Below are 17,161 nucleotides of genomic sequence, written 5' to 3' on the forward strand. Positions count from 1 at the left end.
AGAAACAGAAATTAAGGATTGGTGACTTACCACTTGAAGCAGAGAAAGATAACCAAGGCCTACATTGTCAAAGTTCACCTTCACGTTCTTCCATCGGGCAGTTTCATTGTTTTTTATGAGCTCCTCACATTGACTATAGTTGTTGATTTGGCTGATATCAAACCTCTCATCAGTTGTAGTGTTAACACAGTAGTAAAATTTTCCAGCAAATAGATTTACTCCCATGATACTGAAGATCAGCCAGAATATAAGGCAAACAAGAAGCACATTCATTATGGATGGAATTGCTCCTAAGAGGGCATTCACAACCACCTAGAGTACAAATGAAACCGAAGACACATAGGGTAAGAACACAGGCATTAGTATCTTAAAAATGCTTCATCAGCCTTTCTGAAATGTAACACTCTATTTTAATTCTAATATCAGTGTTACACTTTTTAAATTGTTGAGAGTAACAAGTAAGAAAAGCAGTACAGAGTAAAGATAAACTGTCAACATAATTAGATGGAAAAACATACAAACAGTAGCAAATGGTAGCTTTAAAGAATGGGAAAAAGAAGAACAAACAGGTAAAATGAATTAAAAAAAACCCCAAAAAACAAAAAAATTATAATTTACTAATTATTTTTAGAATATTTTCCTAATGTATGTCTGCAAAACCATATCCATAATATCTCTAATGACTGATATTGCATCAATCACAACAAATTTTTTTACTATTATACATTTACTGGATAAATAGTCCAAATCAATATTACTGAGAACATTTTTAATTGACAGTAATTTTAAGATTTATTTTAAATAAAAGAAAACTCAAGGATGTATACATGTTAATTTGAATGGTTATATATAAAATCACAAAAGCAGACACGTTCAAATGAGGAAACCAGCTGAGTATCTGAACACAGAAAAGCTGGTAGTGTCCAGGCAAGTGGCAGATAAGACTTGAAGAAGGAAGAGACTTAATTTAATTCCAAATGAATTTTGGGAAAAATCAGGCTTCAGGAAAAAAAAAAATATGAACATGAGTTCATGTATGATGATGAATGATGATTAAAAACATGCCAGAATAAAAATAAGAGTAAAGAAAATAAAATCAGTGAGAAAGTAGGTCCATTATGAATGAAAATGATTTACTTAACAATGAAATTGATGAACTGCTAAATTAGTTAACTCCTATTTTAAATCTGTAAATAAACAATATAAAAGCTAATAACTATGGAGCACCACTGCCAATTTTATGAAAACAACCGAATCAGATCCTTAGAACCTAATGAAGATTTTGTCTGAAAAATGCAGGACATTAGATATTACACAGATGAGGTTATTTATAATTCATTTGGTTTATATGATGTACTATAACAATCCTCTAGCACACTATGTTATTTGTTTCTATTTGAAACAAATATGTAGCTTAAGCTTGTAAAATATTTTGGCATAATATTTATATCTACAATTAATAGGTTCTATAGAATAAATTACTTGTAAAATTAATTATCTAAGTAGATCATCTTTTATTCCTTGCCATTTTACAGAATAGAAAATAAAATCTTCGAACGTTAGAGTAGGTGATGAAGGAAAAGAGAAATGCTTGTTTTACTCAGGGCTCCATTCATGCCAAAACAATACCTCTTTGGAGTGACACATACTTTGGAAAATATTAGTGACCCTATCGGATTCTATTTGAGGGAAATTGTTGTTATGTTAAATTTAGGAACTGGACCAAATAAGGTTCCTTTCAATGTAAATTATTCCATGAACCTATAAAAGCACAGGACGGTGGATGAAGTCCAAATCTTCCATGCTTTGTTTTGCCATATATTTTAAATCACATTTTAATAAATGTTTATTTCTAATGGGAAATTAGAAAAAAAATCAAAATAGTTTCTTACTTATACTAAAAATCTCCTTAGCAATACCTATTATAAATCAATAAGCAAAAATAAGATAACATCTTAACACCCATCAGCCAGGCAGAGAGGATTCCCTGACTAATGGATACATCTCTTCTGAGTATTTCAACGGTGCTATCTTATGTTTACAGACCTATACTCTCAGCTTTGTCAATGCCATGACTGTGGAAGGCCGTGAGGAGTAGTTTGACCTAAACAAATTAAGTTTAATAATAATGCAGTATTAGTTTAAATTGGAAATTTATGAACTCACCAATAAGTTTGACTGGAATATTAAATGGTGACATAATTTTTTCCCAATTCAGGAATATTTTGTAAACATATATTAGTTATTATTTTTACTTTTTAATTTAAAGTTATCTCAATTCTTCTACTTAAAAATATAAGTATATTTCTTAAATGTAATAATATCACCTGTCAGGAATAATTATTGAGATATAAAGGGATAGTTAATGAAGTGAAAATATTTGTCCTCGAGCTTTCAGTCTTATTACACCCAAGAATGCTGTTCCTCTTTCTGCTATAGCTGCAGGTCCAGTCGTGTTATTCTTTCTTTAATTGCTGGATTTCTCCAGCTGACCTACTTTCTCTGGCTTTAGTCTGAGTCCTGAAGCTACAGCAAGACCAGCTTGTAATATGAATCATTTGAAGACACTCAAAACATGCTGTTGAGCATCACTGAAAACACTGATCCAGACACCTCCTAGCTTCCATTGGTAGTAGGGGTGTGAGAAAAGAGAGAAAGGCCTGACAGCAAGGGAAAATAGGGAAAACATTAGGAAGACATTAAAATATTTCTTTACTGGTTAAATAAAAGGTAGTATGTACCTAGCACCACATATCAGTGAGTGAAACTGCTTGGGACGGAGCATAGACAGATTAATTATACTCCCACAGGCTACTTTCCTGAAGTCCCAGGTGTAAATTAAAGTGTATTTCCCCTAGCAATAGTAGTGATGGGAAGATGCAGGGGAACATCATGTCTTCCATAGCTGCAATGTTTTCTATTAATTAGTAGTTTGGGCAGGCACACATCTTGATCCTAAAGAATAGTATGGCGGATTAAAAATTATAGATGTGTAGAACAGAACTTCTTGCTTGTATATAGGAAGTATAATGGTCACTGGAAGTAATTTTAAGTGCCTATGCAAATATGTGCACCATGCTATATTGTCGTATTTTCAGTTTATAGATTGTAATTTCATTGGTGTTTAACATGTTATGAACAGACATCTTGAATGTCCGTGTATTTCTTTACCAACTTGAGCTACTGTATTTTTAAAGACATTAAGCCTGAAATTAATTACTTTAAATAAGTAAAAATTCATTATATCGGTAGGAAAATGTCAATGATTAATTGCCTAACTAATAAAAATATAGGTCACATTTCTAGTCTGACTAACTTCATCCACTACTTTTTATTATATCTTTTGCTAAAGTCTTAAATCTCCTCCTTCTCTGGGTATTTTACAAAGAGGTACAGTTAGCAGATCAGGATTACATCAGTAGGTAAAGTTTACACCAACATGGAAGTTATGGGATTGAAAATTACCCATAAACCTTCATGACAAAGTGACTGTTTTTTTCCTTGCCACATTAAATTGCCACTTAATCAATTTACTGTGCACATAAAATTTGTAATATTTTGTATTCAGTTTTTTTTGCAAATCATTCCCATAAAAAAAACAACAGCTAATGTGTTTTTTAGCAAGACACTATTGAGATTATTTAGGCCTATTTATCTGATATAAACATCCCAAATTCTCAAAGACGCTTCAGCACAGTTCCAGGAATTTGTTGGAGGCAAGGAAGTGGTAATTTCTCTTTAAATTTATAACCTTTCATCAAAGCCTGTTTCCTTTTTGTCTGAAGTCTTTTACTTTCCACACACATATAGCATTCACATTTTCTTCAGAAGCTCACCAATTTGTCGTTGACTTATACATTTGCTAGTCAGCTTATAACCTGGGGTGCCAAAGATCAGTGATTGCAGTAGGGAGCTCACACAAGGATCCCTTTTAATTACAGCAACAGGGTTTCAGCTCAGGTGCATCTGCTGATTAGATCTATGGCAATATGTCCAAGGCAGACAGATGGACCCTGAAGGTGTAAGTCAGACACCTTCTTGTGGCTGGAGCTAGAAATGTCTGCCATCACCAGTTCTTGAGTACTGCCCCTAAGAGAAACATTTCTAGAGCTTTCACATCATAGCAGAATACATAAGGTCTTTGTCCATTTCAGTGCACTAAAGAAGTGATCTGAACTAGTAAGTCTGACTTTACACTGGAATAGATGGAGAGAGCTCAGTTGGGCAGCTGAGAGTCTCAGCTGTGGTAACTGATACGGTGATAAAAAACAGCTGGGGACAGTAACTCCTCAAATATACCCAGCTCTGTCAGAAAAAGTATTCTAATGCATTTTCAGGCTGCTTAGTGCTACATTTTTCAATCAATATGGAAAGCAGTAAGCAACCAATTTAGGCCAGAAATCATAAAACCAGCTCTATCTTTGATATACTAGAAAAGTTGTTTTAAATAGAATGCAATAATCCTAATCTGAAAGAGAGAAGGTATTTTAACACTGCCAATTTACCTACTAACATGGGAGTTAATACAAAACTTTTAAATTGTAACAGGAATTCCCAATTAATATTTACAGAATAGTAGGTTAAAAGATATTTGATAGACTACACATGATATTCTATACTGGTATGAAATACACATGTGCATATACCTGTGTGCACACACTTTTATGAGGAAGTATTGTTTTCTTAAAACTGTTCTGACTATAGCAGGATTTATTTGTCTGGGATAAATTCAGTTTTCAGTTTTGTAGTAACATTGAATAGATCCATGCAGCTGATAAATCCTTGGGCCCTCCAGGAAAATATGAAATAGGGTGAAAGGCCAAGGAGGCTAAATAAGTGTAACAATGTGTGCATACCACATGAATTCATATAAGCAGATGAAGCCTTTTGCTTATATGTTAGTGATAAATGTAAAATATATAGGATGATAGTGTAGCATTTCTGCATGGATTTCTCGTTGATTATTCTGCATGCATTATTTCTGTGTATGCATGCGTTATTTCAGATTCTTTCATGTTGTCTTACCCTCATCCCTTCAAATCGCGACAAGGCTCTTAGAGGTCTCAAAGCTCTTAGTGTCCTAAGGGATTTAATCGCACCAAGTTCTGAGTAGCCCAAGGCATTAGCTGTTAAGCTAACCAAAGAGACCTACACAAAAACAGAAAGGCAATATTGCTCATTCATCCTGTATATCCTTTTAATACATATTGTGGGAATGATGTATGCCCTGAACTTCTCAAGAAGATTCAAGGCTGGACCTGTTTCTCCAGGAATCCCTCTGTAATGCAGAAAGATCTTTCAAGTCAGACAAATAGATTAGAAGTATATTCTAGGTACCTGTTGATGAAATCATGTTGGTAGAATGGTATAAAAATACCTTCTAAATTAACATAAGCAAGTCAACATTTGGTGGTATTTAAAGAAAAATGAAGTTACATGCAAAAATAAAACTCCCAAAAGCTGGGTGAATTGGAATGGTCAATTTAGATCAGGACTTCCCATGATATCTTCAGAACTTGATGAGAATGTAAAAACTCTCAAAAACCAGATCTAGGCCTGGCCTTTGGTCAACTAGAACTTTCTAGCGTTCAGAAAATCTTATTCAACAGCCATAGCTACCAGTGCTGTTCAAATTTAACCAGACTAATCAAGACTGATAACCAACTGTTTGTTAGACAATGGTAGATGCTTCATTGTTAGGCATATCCACACTTCATTACATTCCCTGTGACTCCTTTAACCACTTCATGAATTCTGGCTTGCATAATGCTGGTCTGGTCTGCAGGCAGATGAGTAAATAAACTAGAATAGCTGTAAAATAAATAATACAATTATCTTTCATCAATAATCCTTAGAAATGTATTTATAGTAAACCATTGGGAAGGAGTGGCCCTAGTAAAGAAAAAAAACCCAAACCATTTTGTATTTCCCTCCATTTAATGTCCTTCTCTTCCATCCTTTCTGTGCTCTCTTAATTCTTTCATTTCCAAACACATCTTTTTGCTTTGTTACCTCAGTCCTCTGAACGAAGATTAACAAAAAAATGCTTCAGAGATTACCTTTTTCCATGCAAAAAAATTGTGCCAGGGTAACGTTGCCATGAAAAAAAATTATTTTTAAGGTTTACAGAAGTAACTAAACCACAGATTATCAAATAAGAATTAAACATTTGTTGATAAATGCAATAAACACATAATGACAGTGTAAAATATTGTCCACAGGGTCTCTGCCTACTCGTCATGGTAATTTACATATCTGATGATTGAGCCAATAAATGTTTCACAAGGGTACAGACTCAACCATGGAATACTAAGTGTGCATATTGTCATGTTTTGTCATAGGTTCTGCAATGCTGTTATGGATTTAAAAGTTATAATGTTTTCCAAACTCTTTATAGTAAAGACTTCATGGTCTATCATGTCATTGTAGCTTTAGGGAGATACATAGCAAAGAGAATTCTGCTGCATTTCGGAATCAGCGAACAAGTGATTCAAGACACATTCTTACCTTTCATTCTATGGGATTACATGCATGGAGCTGAGAGATGCCCTATTAGCACAGACAGATGTAGTCAGGCTATGGGGGATGGAAGGGAAATTAACATCTGCTATATGATTAAAGATCTGTAGACTCCCATTTATTCTACCCAGTACTGTGCATACATTGTTGAACATGTAGACCTGAAATTACAATGCACTTCTCAGTAGGTCTCCTTCAGAGAATGTGTATCTGCTGCTTGGTGGTGCAGCCTTTTGAAAATAATTTGAGAACCCATTCAAAGTGAGCTCATCTACAGTTCCGCAAGTGTCTCTTTAAGGTGGCCCATGTGATGCAGTGAAAAGTGCAAGAGTACTGAATAGTACAATGGAACTGAGAGTTCATAGCAGTCTTTTGCTTTTATATTACACAGAGTAAGTGACAGAACACTTACAGTAATTGATTAGAATGTTAGAAACCTTTCAGTAAATTGCTTTGAAATATTAAAATTCCATATGTAGCAAAAACTGAAGAGGATAAACAGCATCCTTTCCACACAGTGAAAAAAAAAATAGTAAAAAGCATCATTATAATAAAGCATTATAACTTAACAAAACTAGCAAATATCAACAAAACATCTCTAGAGTAATAAATATATATGAATATTTTTTCTTTTCTGAACAGAATTATAAATGATATCACAGCAACAGTTTTAAAATAGAATTTCCATAGAACAGAAAGATTATCCTGAAAACATAATATTCTGATTTTTAGAGCCTGTCGTACAGGACATGAAAAAGCATACATACATCAACAATCAGGAAGTCCAGCCAGCACCACGCATTAGTGAAATAGGTTTGAAAGCCGTAAGCCACCCATTTTAAAAGCATTTCCAGAATGAAGATATAAGTAAAAACTTTGTCAGCATATTCCAGCATGGTCTTGATAGTTTTACGTTGCTCTATGTATATATCTTCAAATGCCTGTGAAAAAGATTTTTTATGATATAATTAAATGTCTTCACAATTTGCAGTGTGGTATATAGTAGCCAAGAAAGAATTTGAATTGGAAAGATGTATGTGATGATAAGGCATATATCCTTCCCTCAAGCACAACTTTTGCTTTCACTCCATACTGTAGTCTGCTCATAAAGCTGGCTCCAAACACAATATTCAGCTTTCATCTGAACTGAAGAGTGGTCCATGAAACTTGCTGTAATACGATTCACCAAATCTCATTTTTGTTCATTTCCATGGACAGTAATGGCTTATTGACATAAGGACTTCCTTTGTGGTAGCTACAACTTTATATAAAAATTATGTGAGGGATTTAATAATGACTCTGTGATACAGAATTTTTGAGGAACTAATAATTGAAACCAAACTATACACACTAACTCACAAAGCAATCCTGAACAAAGATTAATAATGTTATTTTCAAAAGAAAATGTCTACATTGACAGTGAATCACTGTGTATTGACCCAGGTGTGGCAAGCACACTATATTTTGCTCCTGCCATGCGGAACTGATTACTTACTCAGTGTACCTAATCTAACATGAATCTGGTAAAATACCTGATAGAATCACGTTACCACCTTACATCTCAGTCTGACAATTCAAGTTGCTGTTGCTAAGTTCATAGCTAAGCTGCAGTTTATTTTAAATGTGTATAAGACAAAAAAAGCTATTATTATAAAAATGAAGACATGTGAATACCAGGCTGATACAACTAAGTTCTTATTTCCATTAACACTACATTTTGAACTTCCCAAACTGTTTGTTTCACAGCCTGTGAGCAAACTCATATATATCTTACAATACATGCCAAGTGCTTTTTCATATATGTTGTCACTAGAACATTTATGAATTGGATATTAAATTCTGATATACTACCTGCAGCTATATAATTAAATATAATTCTAAATGCTTGCTGCTTAAAATAGACATAATAGTTTCACACTGAATTTACCAGAGCACCGCTGCTGAGGAGAATCATGAAGACAATGAAGGTCTCAAACCAGTTGTGTTCAACAATCTTATAGCAGGTTTTCCTAAGATTCCACCAGATTTTCCCTTTCCCATCTTCTACACTGACTTGACAGCATTTGAATCTCCGCACACAGCCTAAGTGTGATAATACATTTTGAGATGTCAGAACAAGGTAAATGTTTATTAGGAATCATAATGAACAGAATTCATTTGACTTATTTCAGTACTACTGCAATAGATGCTTGTACATAAGTATCTCCTATTTGAGGATTTTTGTTTCAGTCATCAAAAGAAGTGCGACCAGCAGGTCGAGGGAGGTGATTCTGCCCCTCTACTCCATTCTTGTGAGACCCCACCTGGAGTACTGCATCCAGCTCTGGAGTCCTCAGCACAGGAAAGACATGGACCTGTGGGAGCAGGTCCAGAGGAGGGCCATGAAGATGGTCAGGGGGCTGGAGGACCTCCTGTACCAGGACAGAGAGAGTTGGGGTTGTTTTAGCCTAGAGAAGAGAAGGCTCCAGGGAAACCTTAGGGCAGCCTTCCAGTACTTAAAGGGGGCTACAGGAGAGATGGGGAGGCACTCTTGATTAGGGAATGTAGTAATAGGATGAGGGGTAATGGTTTTAGGCTGAAAGAGGGTAGATTTAGATTAGATATTAGGAAGAAATTTTTCACTGTGAGGGTGGTGACGCACTGGAACATTTTGCCCAGAGAAGTTGTGGATGCTTCATCCCTGCAGGTGTTCAAGGCCAGGCTGGATGGGGCTTTGAGCAACCTGGGCTAGTGGAAGATGTCCCTGCCCATGGCAGAGAAGGTGGATCTAGATGATCTTTAAGGTCCCTTCCAACCCAAACCATTCTATGATTTGAAGTTAAAGCTTTGTAACTCTTACAATACCTTTGAAAGAGAGAGAGCAAGAGAAAATAGTACACCTATGGCAGTACCTCTGAAGGAGTTACTAATACAAAGAGAAAATACAACTACAATCACAAAGCTGCTTCTATTTTTACTAAAAATCAATAATCCAGCCCAAATCAACACAGTTTGGTCTAATCACCTTGCATATATTTTGCTTCACCTACCTTCTGTAAAACAAGCCTCTGGCTCCAGAGCTTCTTCAGGTTCTGCTTCTGGCTGCTCCCCTTCTGGAGGTACTCCGACATCAACTGTGCTGCCTTCTGATGAACTGGATGCATTTAATTTCTGTGAATGAAACCCCACTTGATTATTTTTTTTCATATTTTATTTATTTTGAGTAGATGTTCATGTTTGAAATGCATCCCAAAATATTTTGCATGTACTCCGTGCTCCAACATTAAAATAATTTATTATCTACAATCTATAATGCCAAATTGCTCTACTACAGGTGAGGTCACAAGATTAGAAACTACATCATGTGCATTTTCCCTATTGAAAATATTTTGATATTTTCATACAAGGAATTGCTGAAATTATTAGACCACTATTCTGAGCCACACATAAGAATTCTGAAATGAAATTTTAGTAAGTTAGGAGTGGGTGTCTTCCACACTTTGTACCATTTAATTATTCCAATCATGTGGCTGCATTTTACATTACACTTCAAACAGCATGTATTAATACAAATAATTTTCCAACATCATGACCAAACCGACAGCAAGCTGCACAGATGTATTTTCATGTCTCAGGTAAATGTTATTCTATCAACTCTGTAAAATCTAAAAAGTTTGAAAATAAACTTTTCATTATCATTGACATGAAAACACATGTTATCAGTTCTATAGGATAGTTAAAGTCTCTTTATTTCCAAAAGAGCAGCACATTACTTTAAGAGCAGTAGCTGATATTTTGCATTCTCACTTGCCAATGCATTTTCTGAATTTATTGTGCATTTTGAAACTACTTATTACTTTGGTACAGTACACATACATGTCCAATCACTATAAAAGCCAAAAAAATCTTTTTGAAGGACTAAAGTGAAAAAAAATGCTTTTAAAACAATACTGTTATAAAACAATACTGCACCAATGAATCACACTGACAATATAATCCAAATTTTCAAAACAATTCTTTCACATCATCACATTTTGTTGGCAACAGACAAATATGAGTACTATAATAAGTAAAAGTAGTTTGACCACAGCATTCTATGACTCTTCTAATGTTATCACTATGTGGAGTATAACATCAGTAAAATGGCTGCACTGATACGTAGCTTATTTTATAAAGGGAATGATGTAAGCAGATTTAGAATACATTCTATATGGAATTAATATTAGACAGAGAGATGGCCCATGGTAACATTAAAGATATATCTTTGCTGATACTGAAAACTTAAGTTAGAGGCATTATTCCTTTAAAACATGTTTGAGAAGTTCCAAATTCTAGACAGTTTTTTGTAATGGAAATTTAAACAATATTAGTATGTGAATATAGAAAGTACCATAAAATGGAATTTTACATTGCAGTCAATATTAAGTATGTTCTTCAAACAAAAACATTAACTTCTTTCTCCCCCACTCTGATTTTATCAAGTCACACTGACAATATATTGTGTTGTGATTTTGACATAGGCTTAACTTTGATTTCTGTATACCATGGTACATTATAGCCCACATTTTAGAGGAAGACCAAACAAATGGAAACATTTATTGTAGGGTGTATTATGCATGTAATTTCAGTGATGTCTGCACACCCATTTCCTTTATGTTTCTTTGAAAATCACAGCTTACATATTCATGTCTCATGTTTGTGCACAAGCTTTAGCATCTACAAGGTTAGGTCCAATGTACACAGACATGGATGCACGCTTTTCTGCAGATTATTATTTACAAATTTCCCATTGCAGTATAGTCCCATTATAGATAACGCACGGCAGTTTGGTCATTGTGGAATATTGCCTCTAAAATAGAGAAACTGGAAAGTATGGGCTAAATACTGTAGTCCTCATGTAAGGACCACAGTATTTAAACACCAGTGGAAGTCAATCATCAGTTTAAGGAAAGGCCAGATATACTGTAAAGTGCAAGGTACATTCCAAAGGAATTTCTATAGGGTGTTAAAAATTAACATTTATTAATACAATACAGTAAATAATTTTTAAACTGAGAAGTGACTATCTGTATTATGTAGAGTTTTCTCAAAATGTTGCTTGCATCATTCCGATCTGGACAGCATTTCTAGCAGAATGCTGTAGTAGTAGCAGAGCAAACAAAAATTATGAACTGGTTAAACCGTAAGTTTGAAAGACCTACTGTCCATTCTTTTACAGGAAAATGAAGAAGTAACTCAGATATTACGCAGTTAGTTTAATTAGCGCATTTTAATTTTTAGAAGGGGTAATGAATTCCTATTACTAAAATTGCATATGAGTAATCGTTAACTCAAGACAGAAAATTAGAGATATCTGCTATAAGGAGAGATCAAAAAGATCAGGTAGAAAAGGTAGAAAAATATGCAGTAGAACAGTCAATTATCAATAACATCAGAAAGCTATCTTCATTTATGTGGGGCAGTATATATGGTGAGTTGTATCTTACAAGTCTCTTCTCACTGAAAATCTGGTATGCTTATTTTAAAGAGTTGTAATAATAACCACAGGAGTTAAGCTAAACAGAAAAATGCTAAATTGAATAAACAGAAGCTGATACTTGAAACACAACAGCTAAATGCCTTAATCCCACTGAGAATTCAGTTACTCTTCTGTTGTTGATGTAAGAGAGTATTTCCTTAGCATGCTGTTCTTTTATACCTGAATTCAGCTCCAACCTGATCAATACATGAGGAAGTATATAATAAAAATTATTCAATAAATAATTCAATATAATTTGGGGAAGAAAAAAAATTAAAATTTAAACAGAAATAATTACTTCTTTCTCATTTGTTTCTTTGTTATTTGTAACATTGAGTTTATTGAATGGCATTCTATATAATATTTATAAAATTTAGTAGTCATGACAAAGAGCTAGGAAGGTTTTATGATGCAACATCTTCAGATTTTACCAAACAATTCAGTTCAGTATGCTAGGAAAACTTTTCAGTAGCAATCACATATTTGCACAGCAAACTTCTGTTCTGGTATAAAGCAAGTGACCTAGGGATGTTGTACTGATTTTTATGCATTCAATATAAAATCACTTGGGAACAGACCATGTTATTGCGGATTATGTTTTGTCCATATGCTTTAATACATAGGAAGAATTTTTCTACCACTTAGTGTGACTTACCAGTGTTTGCACGTATGGAATCCACCTGGATAGCTAGACTACCTCTAATTGCAGACCCTGATATTGTAGGTATGTAGCGTATGTCCCAGTTCTTTACCTTAATTTATTGCAAAGTTACCTTTGTACCTGATAAATTATTCTCTGCTCACCAGCATTACAACAACTGGATTTAGGCAATGCTATATACTTCACATGTATACAGCTTTAAAAAAAAAAAAAATGAACCTGTAGAAACAAGATAAGCATCAAACCCAAACGTTATCTTTGAAATAATAGTAAGTCCTTTTTAAGCCCTTTTCATCTCACGGATCTACATTTCAAAAGTGTTCAGTCACCCAAATTATAAGAGATTTATCAGGGTCAAGTATTAGACACTCTTTGAGTTATGATGCTAGATTTTTTCTGAATAGTATGCTAAGGAAATTATTCTCAGAGAAATCTACTTTTCAAAACATCAGAATGTACATACTCCATCTCCTTTTCACAGAAGACAATAAGGGGATGAAAGTACTTACACGGTTCTAAAGCAGGAATATACTAATTATCATAGAGATTTATATATCTTTTACATCACATCTACTAACAGCATTGCCAGTCATGCTTTAGTCAGCAATACAGTACAGTATGAGATAGATAGTTTATTTTAGCTTTCAAGATAGAAACTGAAAGTGGAAAGCAGCTTTCCTATCAGCAGCATTGCAAAAAGCAGCAGCCAAGATTAGGTCAGGAAGTTTTTAACATAATTACTTTCTGAACCTCGACAACATCTCATAGATTCATACAATTCTGCTTCACTTACAGCCAGGACACTTTGACTTTCTAACATTTCTTTCTTTCTGTGTTTCCCAGATGATTATCTGAGAGTAGCTGAACAGCTCTTAGTTTAACATTTTTAACAAAGCCTGAAATTTCATGATTGGCCAGGATGCCGCTAATAGCTGTTGAAATCATAATTTAAGGGACTGAAGGAGCAAAGAGCAGAACAGACTTAAGCAGGAAGATGGCACCGAGAGAAACCACCATTTTGGTTTTGCTTTTAATTTCCTTTCCTCCCAAATACCTGTGAAAATGTTAAATAATGGAAATTCTATCGTTTTTATTTTCTCAGTGCTGTGTGGCTGTCAGTATGAAAATGAAATTTTTTGTTATATAAATGGCAATATTATATTCAAACTTAGCCAGTCTTTTTCAATACAGCTGTATCACCTATAGAATCGACCAAGTGGTAAATATCACTGTAGTTCCACTGGTGTAATTAAGTGGAATCTGGATGTCACTCTTTCGAGTGCTTATGCAGTCAGGCATAATAACTCTACCAGTTCAGAAAAAGTTCTTTGTAAATCAAAGCAAAACAATTCTGTGATGATTATTGTTTGCAAATAGTACAAAAACCAGGATCCCTAAATTATAGTCCACTCTCTACTTTATTGCTATTCACAGTTCCTTTCATCTACTTACTTATGAGCATTTGATGGATGAAAATATTTGCAAGAATGTCAGATGAAAGCAAAAGCACCATAAGTAGCAGTAGAAATATTTGCAAAAGCACTCCCACTGGAAGCTAGTTTGAAAGGCTCTTTAATTCACACAAGCAATAGTGAAAGGATATTTCTGAAACAGAGCAAGGGACTGCTGTTTGAAATGGTTAATTAAATGAAATTTAATTAACTCTGATATTAACAACTTAATATCATCCACTATGAATCACAATATGCCAACACGATGTGACCCATTCACAACTGAAAGCCTAAATTCTTCAGAGTATCAAAGGATTTTGAATAATTAATATTTTTAAATTAAAATATGACTTACCAGATAAATTATTCCCTACAAAATAGATGACAAAAAGCTATGCAGTAAGTATATTTTAACTCCACTGATTTACCAGACTGAAAGCAGCATCATACAACTATGGTGTTGTAATATTATGGTGATTAACAGGCGAGATGTAAAACATACTGAAGCTGGGGACCTTTGGGTCCAAAAATCAGTAACTTATTTACTAGACTGCTGAACTTCATTTATTACTGATAAGATGACAATAAGTTTAAGTTTCTCAGGGCAGACAATTTCAGATGTTTGGGAAGGCAGTCAATTTGTGAGCATAAATTAAAGAGCTAAGCTAAGACTGAATCGGGCCAGATCTTGCCATCAGTTTTCTCTTTGCACCTCTACACTTGTAAGTGTGGGTGTAAGTAAGAGCAGAACTGATCTTTGAATGTTTGACCAGCCAAATACCAGTTTTGTATGAGCTTTTTTAACCAAATGATGGTCACATGCTTTGAGTGTGGAAATTAATGATTTCATGCTTAATGTTGCTTCAAGTACTGCATATTAATCTCCAAAATAACTGTTTATACAACTACTGAAAAAAACATTTCAAAGAAAAAAATTGTGAAATATAAATGTGACTATCATGAGTTTGCAAGCTACCTCTATTATATGCTAAAATACAATAGTATGAAAGCTTCCCAAAACAGCTAGCAGCCTTTCATTATCCATACAATTTACAGATGGACTTACATAAGCTTCTGATGAGAAACATAGCTTACATGTTACATATTCTGTCTTATTTCAAAAGAAAAGAAAACCCTTCAGAAATAGAATCCTGAAAACTTTACCATCAAGTTTGGGAAAGGTACATAGCATGCACTGCAAAATACGAATAAAATATCATGGAAAGTATAGCATCTGAACCACAGAAATATTAGGACTGCCGATCTTGCCTGACCATGCTGTGATGCGAGTCCCGTGACTCAGCAGAGAGCAGCTGTGCATGTTTGTACTTTATTGCAATGAATGGGACAGGATCATAGCTGAAGAGCATGCAGGCCAGTCAATATCTATTTAAAAGTTATTATATAGTATATACATATAGATGTATAACTTGCTTAGGTAACCTGTATAAATTTGGTGACACGATGCTCTGCCTCGCTAAAAGGCACCAGAGCTGCCCGCTTGACTGATCCAGCTTGGTTCTACTCCTGTGAGAAGTAAGAATGTTAGGAAATGAAATTCAGGACACAGCACCTCTGCCTTTTTGCGCTGAATACTGCTTAAAGTAAAATATACATCATTAAGGTGTCTGCAACAGCATTAGGAAATCCCATATTTTTTAAGGCATTTAAAAATATCTTGGTGTAATTACTAGCCTAAAAGTTACACTTAGCATAGAAGTCTAATTATTACACAGCTACACATGCACTACAAAATTTTCTATATGAACCATCCCCATACTATTTAAGGACCTAAAAAGGAAAAATTACTTTTATAGCTTCTACACAGGATAGCACTAGTGCATCTCAGGTCCACGGACCTTTACGTGTAGGATAACAGACTCAGCACAGTGGTCCCATATTTGTTAATGGCCCTACTTCCATAGTAAAGTTTTATTTAGGATTTGTTCTTTAGGTCTCTTATTACATTGTATTCCCCCACTACCATTGTTATGGACACAATGTTCTTGTAACTAATTCTGGGTTAGGTTTCACGCAATTTTCTAGAAAATTCCTTGTAAATTCACACCTAGTAGCGCGCACAATACTGTATGCATTGTTTCTAGAAAGGCATCATCTAGTTAATATTTCCATCAAAATACTGGAAAATATATATGTGATAATAAAGAATTCACCAAACATTAATATACTTAATTAAGACTTGCTAATAAATTATAATTACTTTGTAGAAATTCAGCTTATTACCTTATACCACAATGAATACGTGTATGCATGTGTATACACAGAGAAAAGCAAAAGCACACAGACACACACTCAGCATCTGGCTATCTTGTGCAGGGTATTTTTGCAGTACATGGATGCCTAAGCTGCCTTTCATCTGGGATACTGCTAATTGAACGTGGTCTGGTGGCAGTTTCTGACTTAAGCTCTTTTAATTTGTGGTATAAACAATGAAGTGACTGGCAGATCAACACTCGGCAACAGCAGAATCATATAAATGGGAAAACATGAGAGGGCAGAAATGTGAGGCACATTATAGCATGGCAAAAAGAGGAAGCCTTGAACAAAAAGCCATAGCCATTTTTAGTCACTTTTTTTAATTAAAAAAAAAAAGCCTTCTTTTGCTATGGTAATTTTCGTGGCAAGAGTGTTGGTTTAGAATTTTCCCTATAGGAATTAAACAAATATTTTTGTCACCTTGTAGAATAACCAAATTGAGGTGCTTCCCCTGGGAAAAGGAAAAATATGTCTACGGAAAACAGTCAGCAACCCTGTTACACAATGAAGAAATAGACAGATTTTGTAGCAGGGAAAGATTTCTTTCTCAAAACACCTGCCTTAATCATTAGGCACCACCAAAATCACGTTCCTTCTTACTACCACTGTTCAGTGAATCACAAATTATTTTCTGCACAGCAATTGGAGCTTCTGCATAAGAAATGGAGAATACTCCACTAGTACAGAACAGTCCTGTGATTACGTTTTTTAAAAGACTTCAGCAGCTAATTAATAATCACTAATGGAAAATATTTA

At 34.5% G+C, this 17,161-nt stretch overlaps 1 protein-coding gene across 1 annotated transcript in view; it reads right to left on the reverse strand.

Moving 5' to 3' along the window:
• Positions 1 to 30: 30 nt before the first annotated feature.
• The window catches only part of LOC104458202 (sodium channel protein type 2 subunit alpha-like), a gene marked incomplete at its 3' end in the record, with an annotated part of 48,364 nt that continues 31,233 nt past the window's right edge, over positions 31 to 17,161 (reverse strand). Inside the window, exons 17-21 of the mRNA XM_010081328.1 lie at positions 9,549 to 9,669; positions 8,447 to 8,601; positions 7,287 to 7,460; positions 5,026 to 5,148; positions 31 to 312 (exon numbers count right to left, since the gene is read on the reverse strand). Of these exons, the coding sequence (XP_010079630.1) occupies positions 31 to 312; positions 5,026 to 5,148; positions 7,287 to 7,460; positions 8,447 to 8,601; positions 9,549 to 9,669 (855 nt within the window). The remainder of the gene's footprint in view (positions 313 to 5,025; positions 5,149 to 7,286; positions 7,461 to 8,446; positions 8,602 to 9,548; positions 9,670 to 17,161) is intronic.

The sequence above is a fragment of the Pterocles gutturalis genome, unplaced genomic scaffold (genome assembly GCF_000699245.1).
Source record: "Pterocles gutturalis isolate BGI_N339 unplaced genomic scaffold, ASM69924v1 scaffold19624, whole genome shotgun sequence".
NCBI classification, from domain to species: domain Eukaryota; kingdom Metazoa; phylum Chordata; class Aves; order Pterocliformes; family Pteroclidae; genus Pterocles; species Pterocles gutturalis.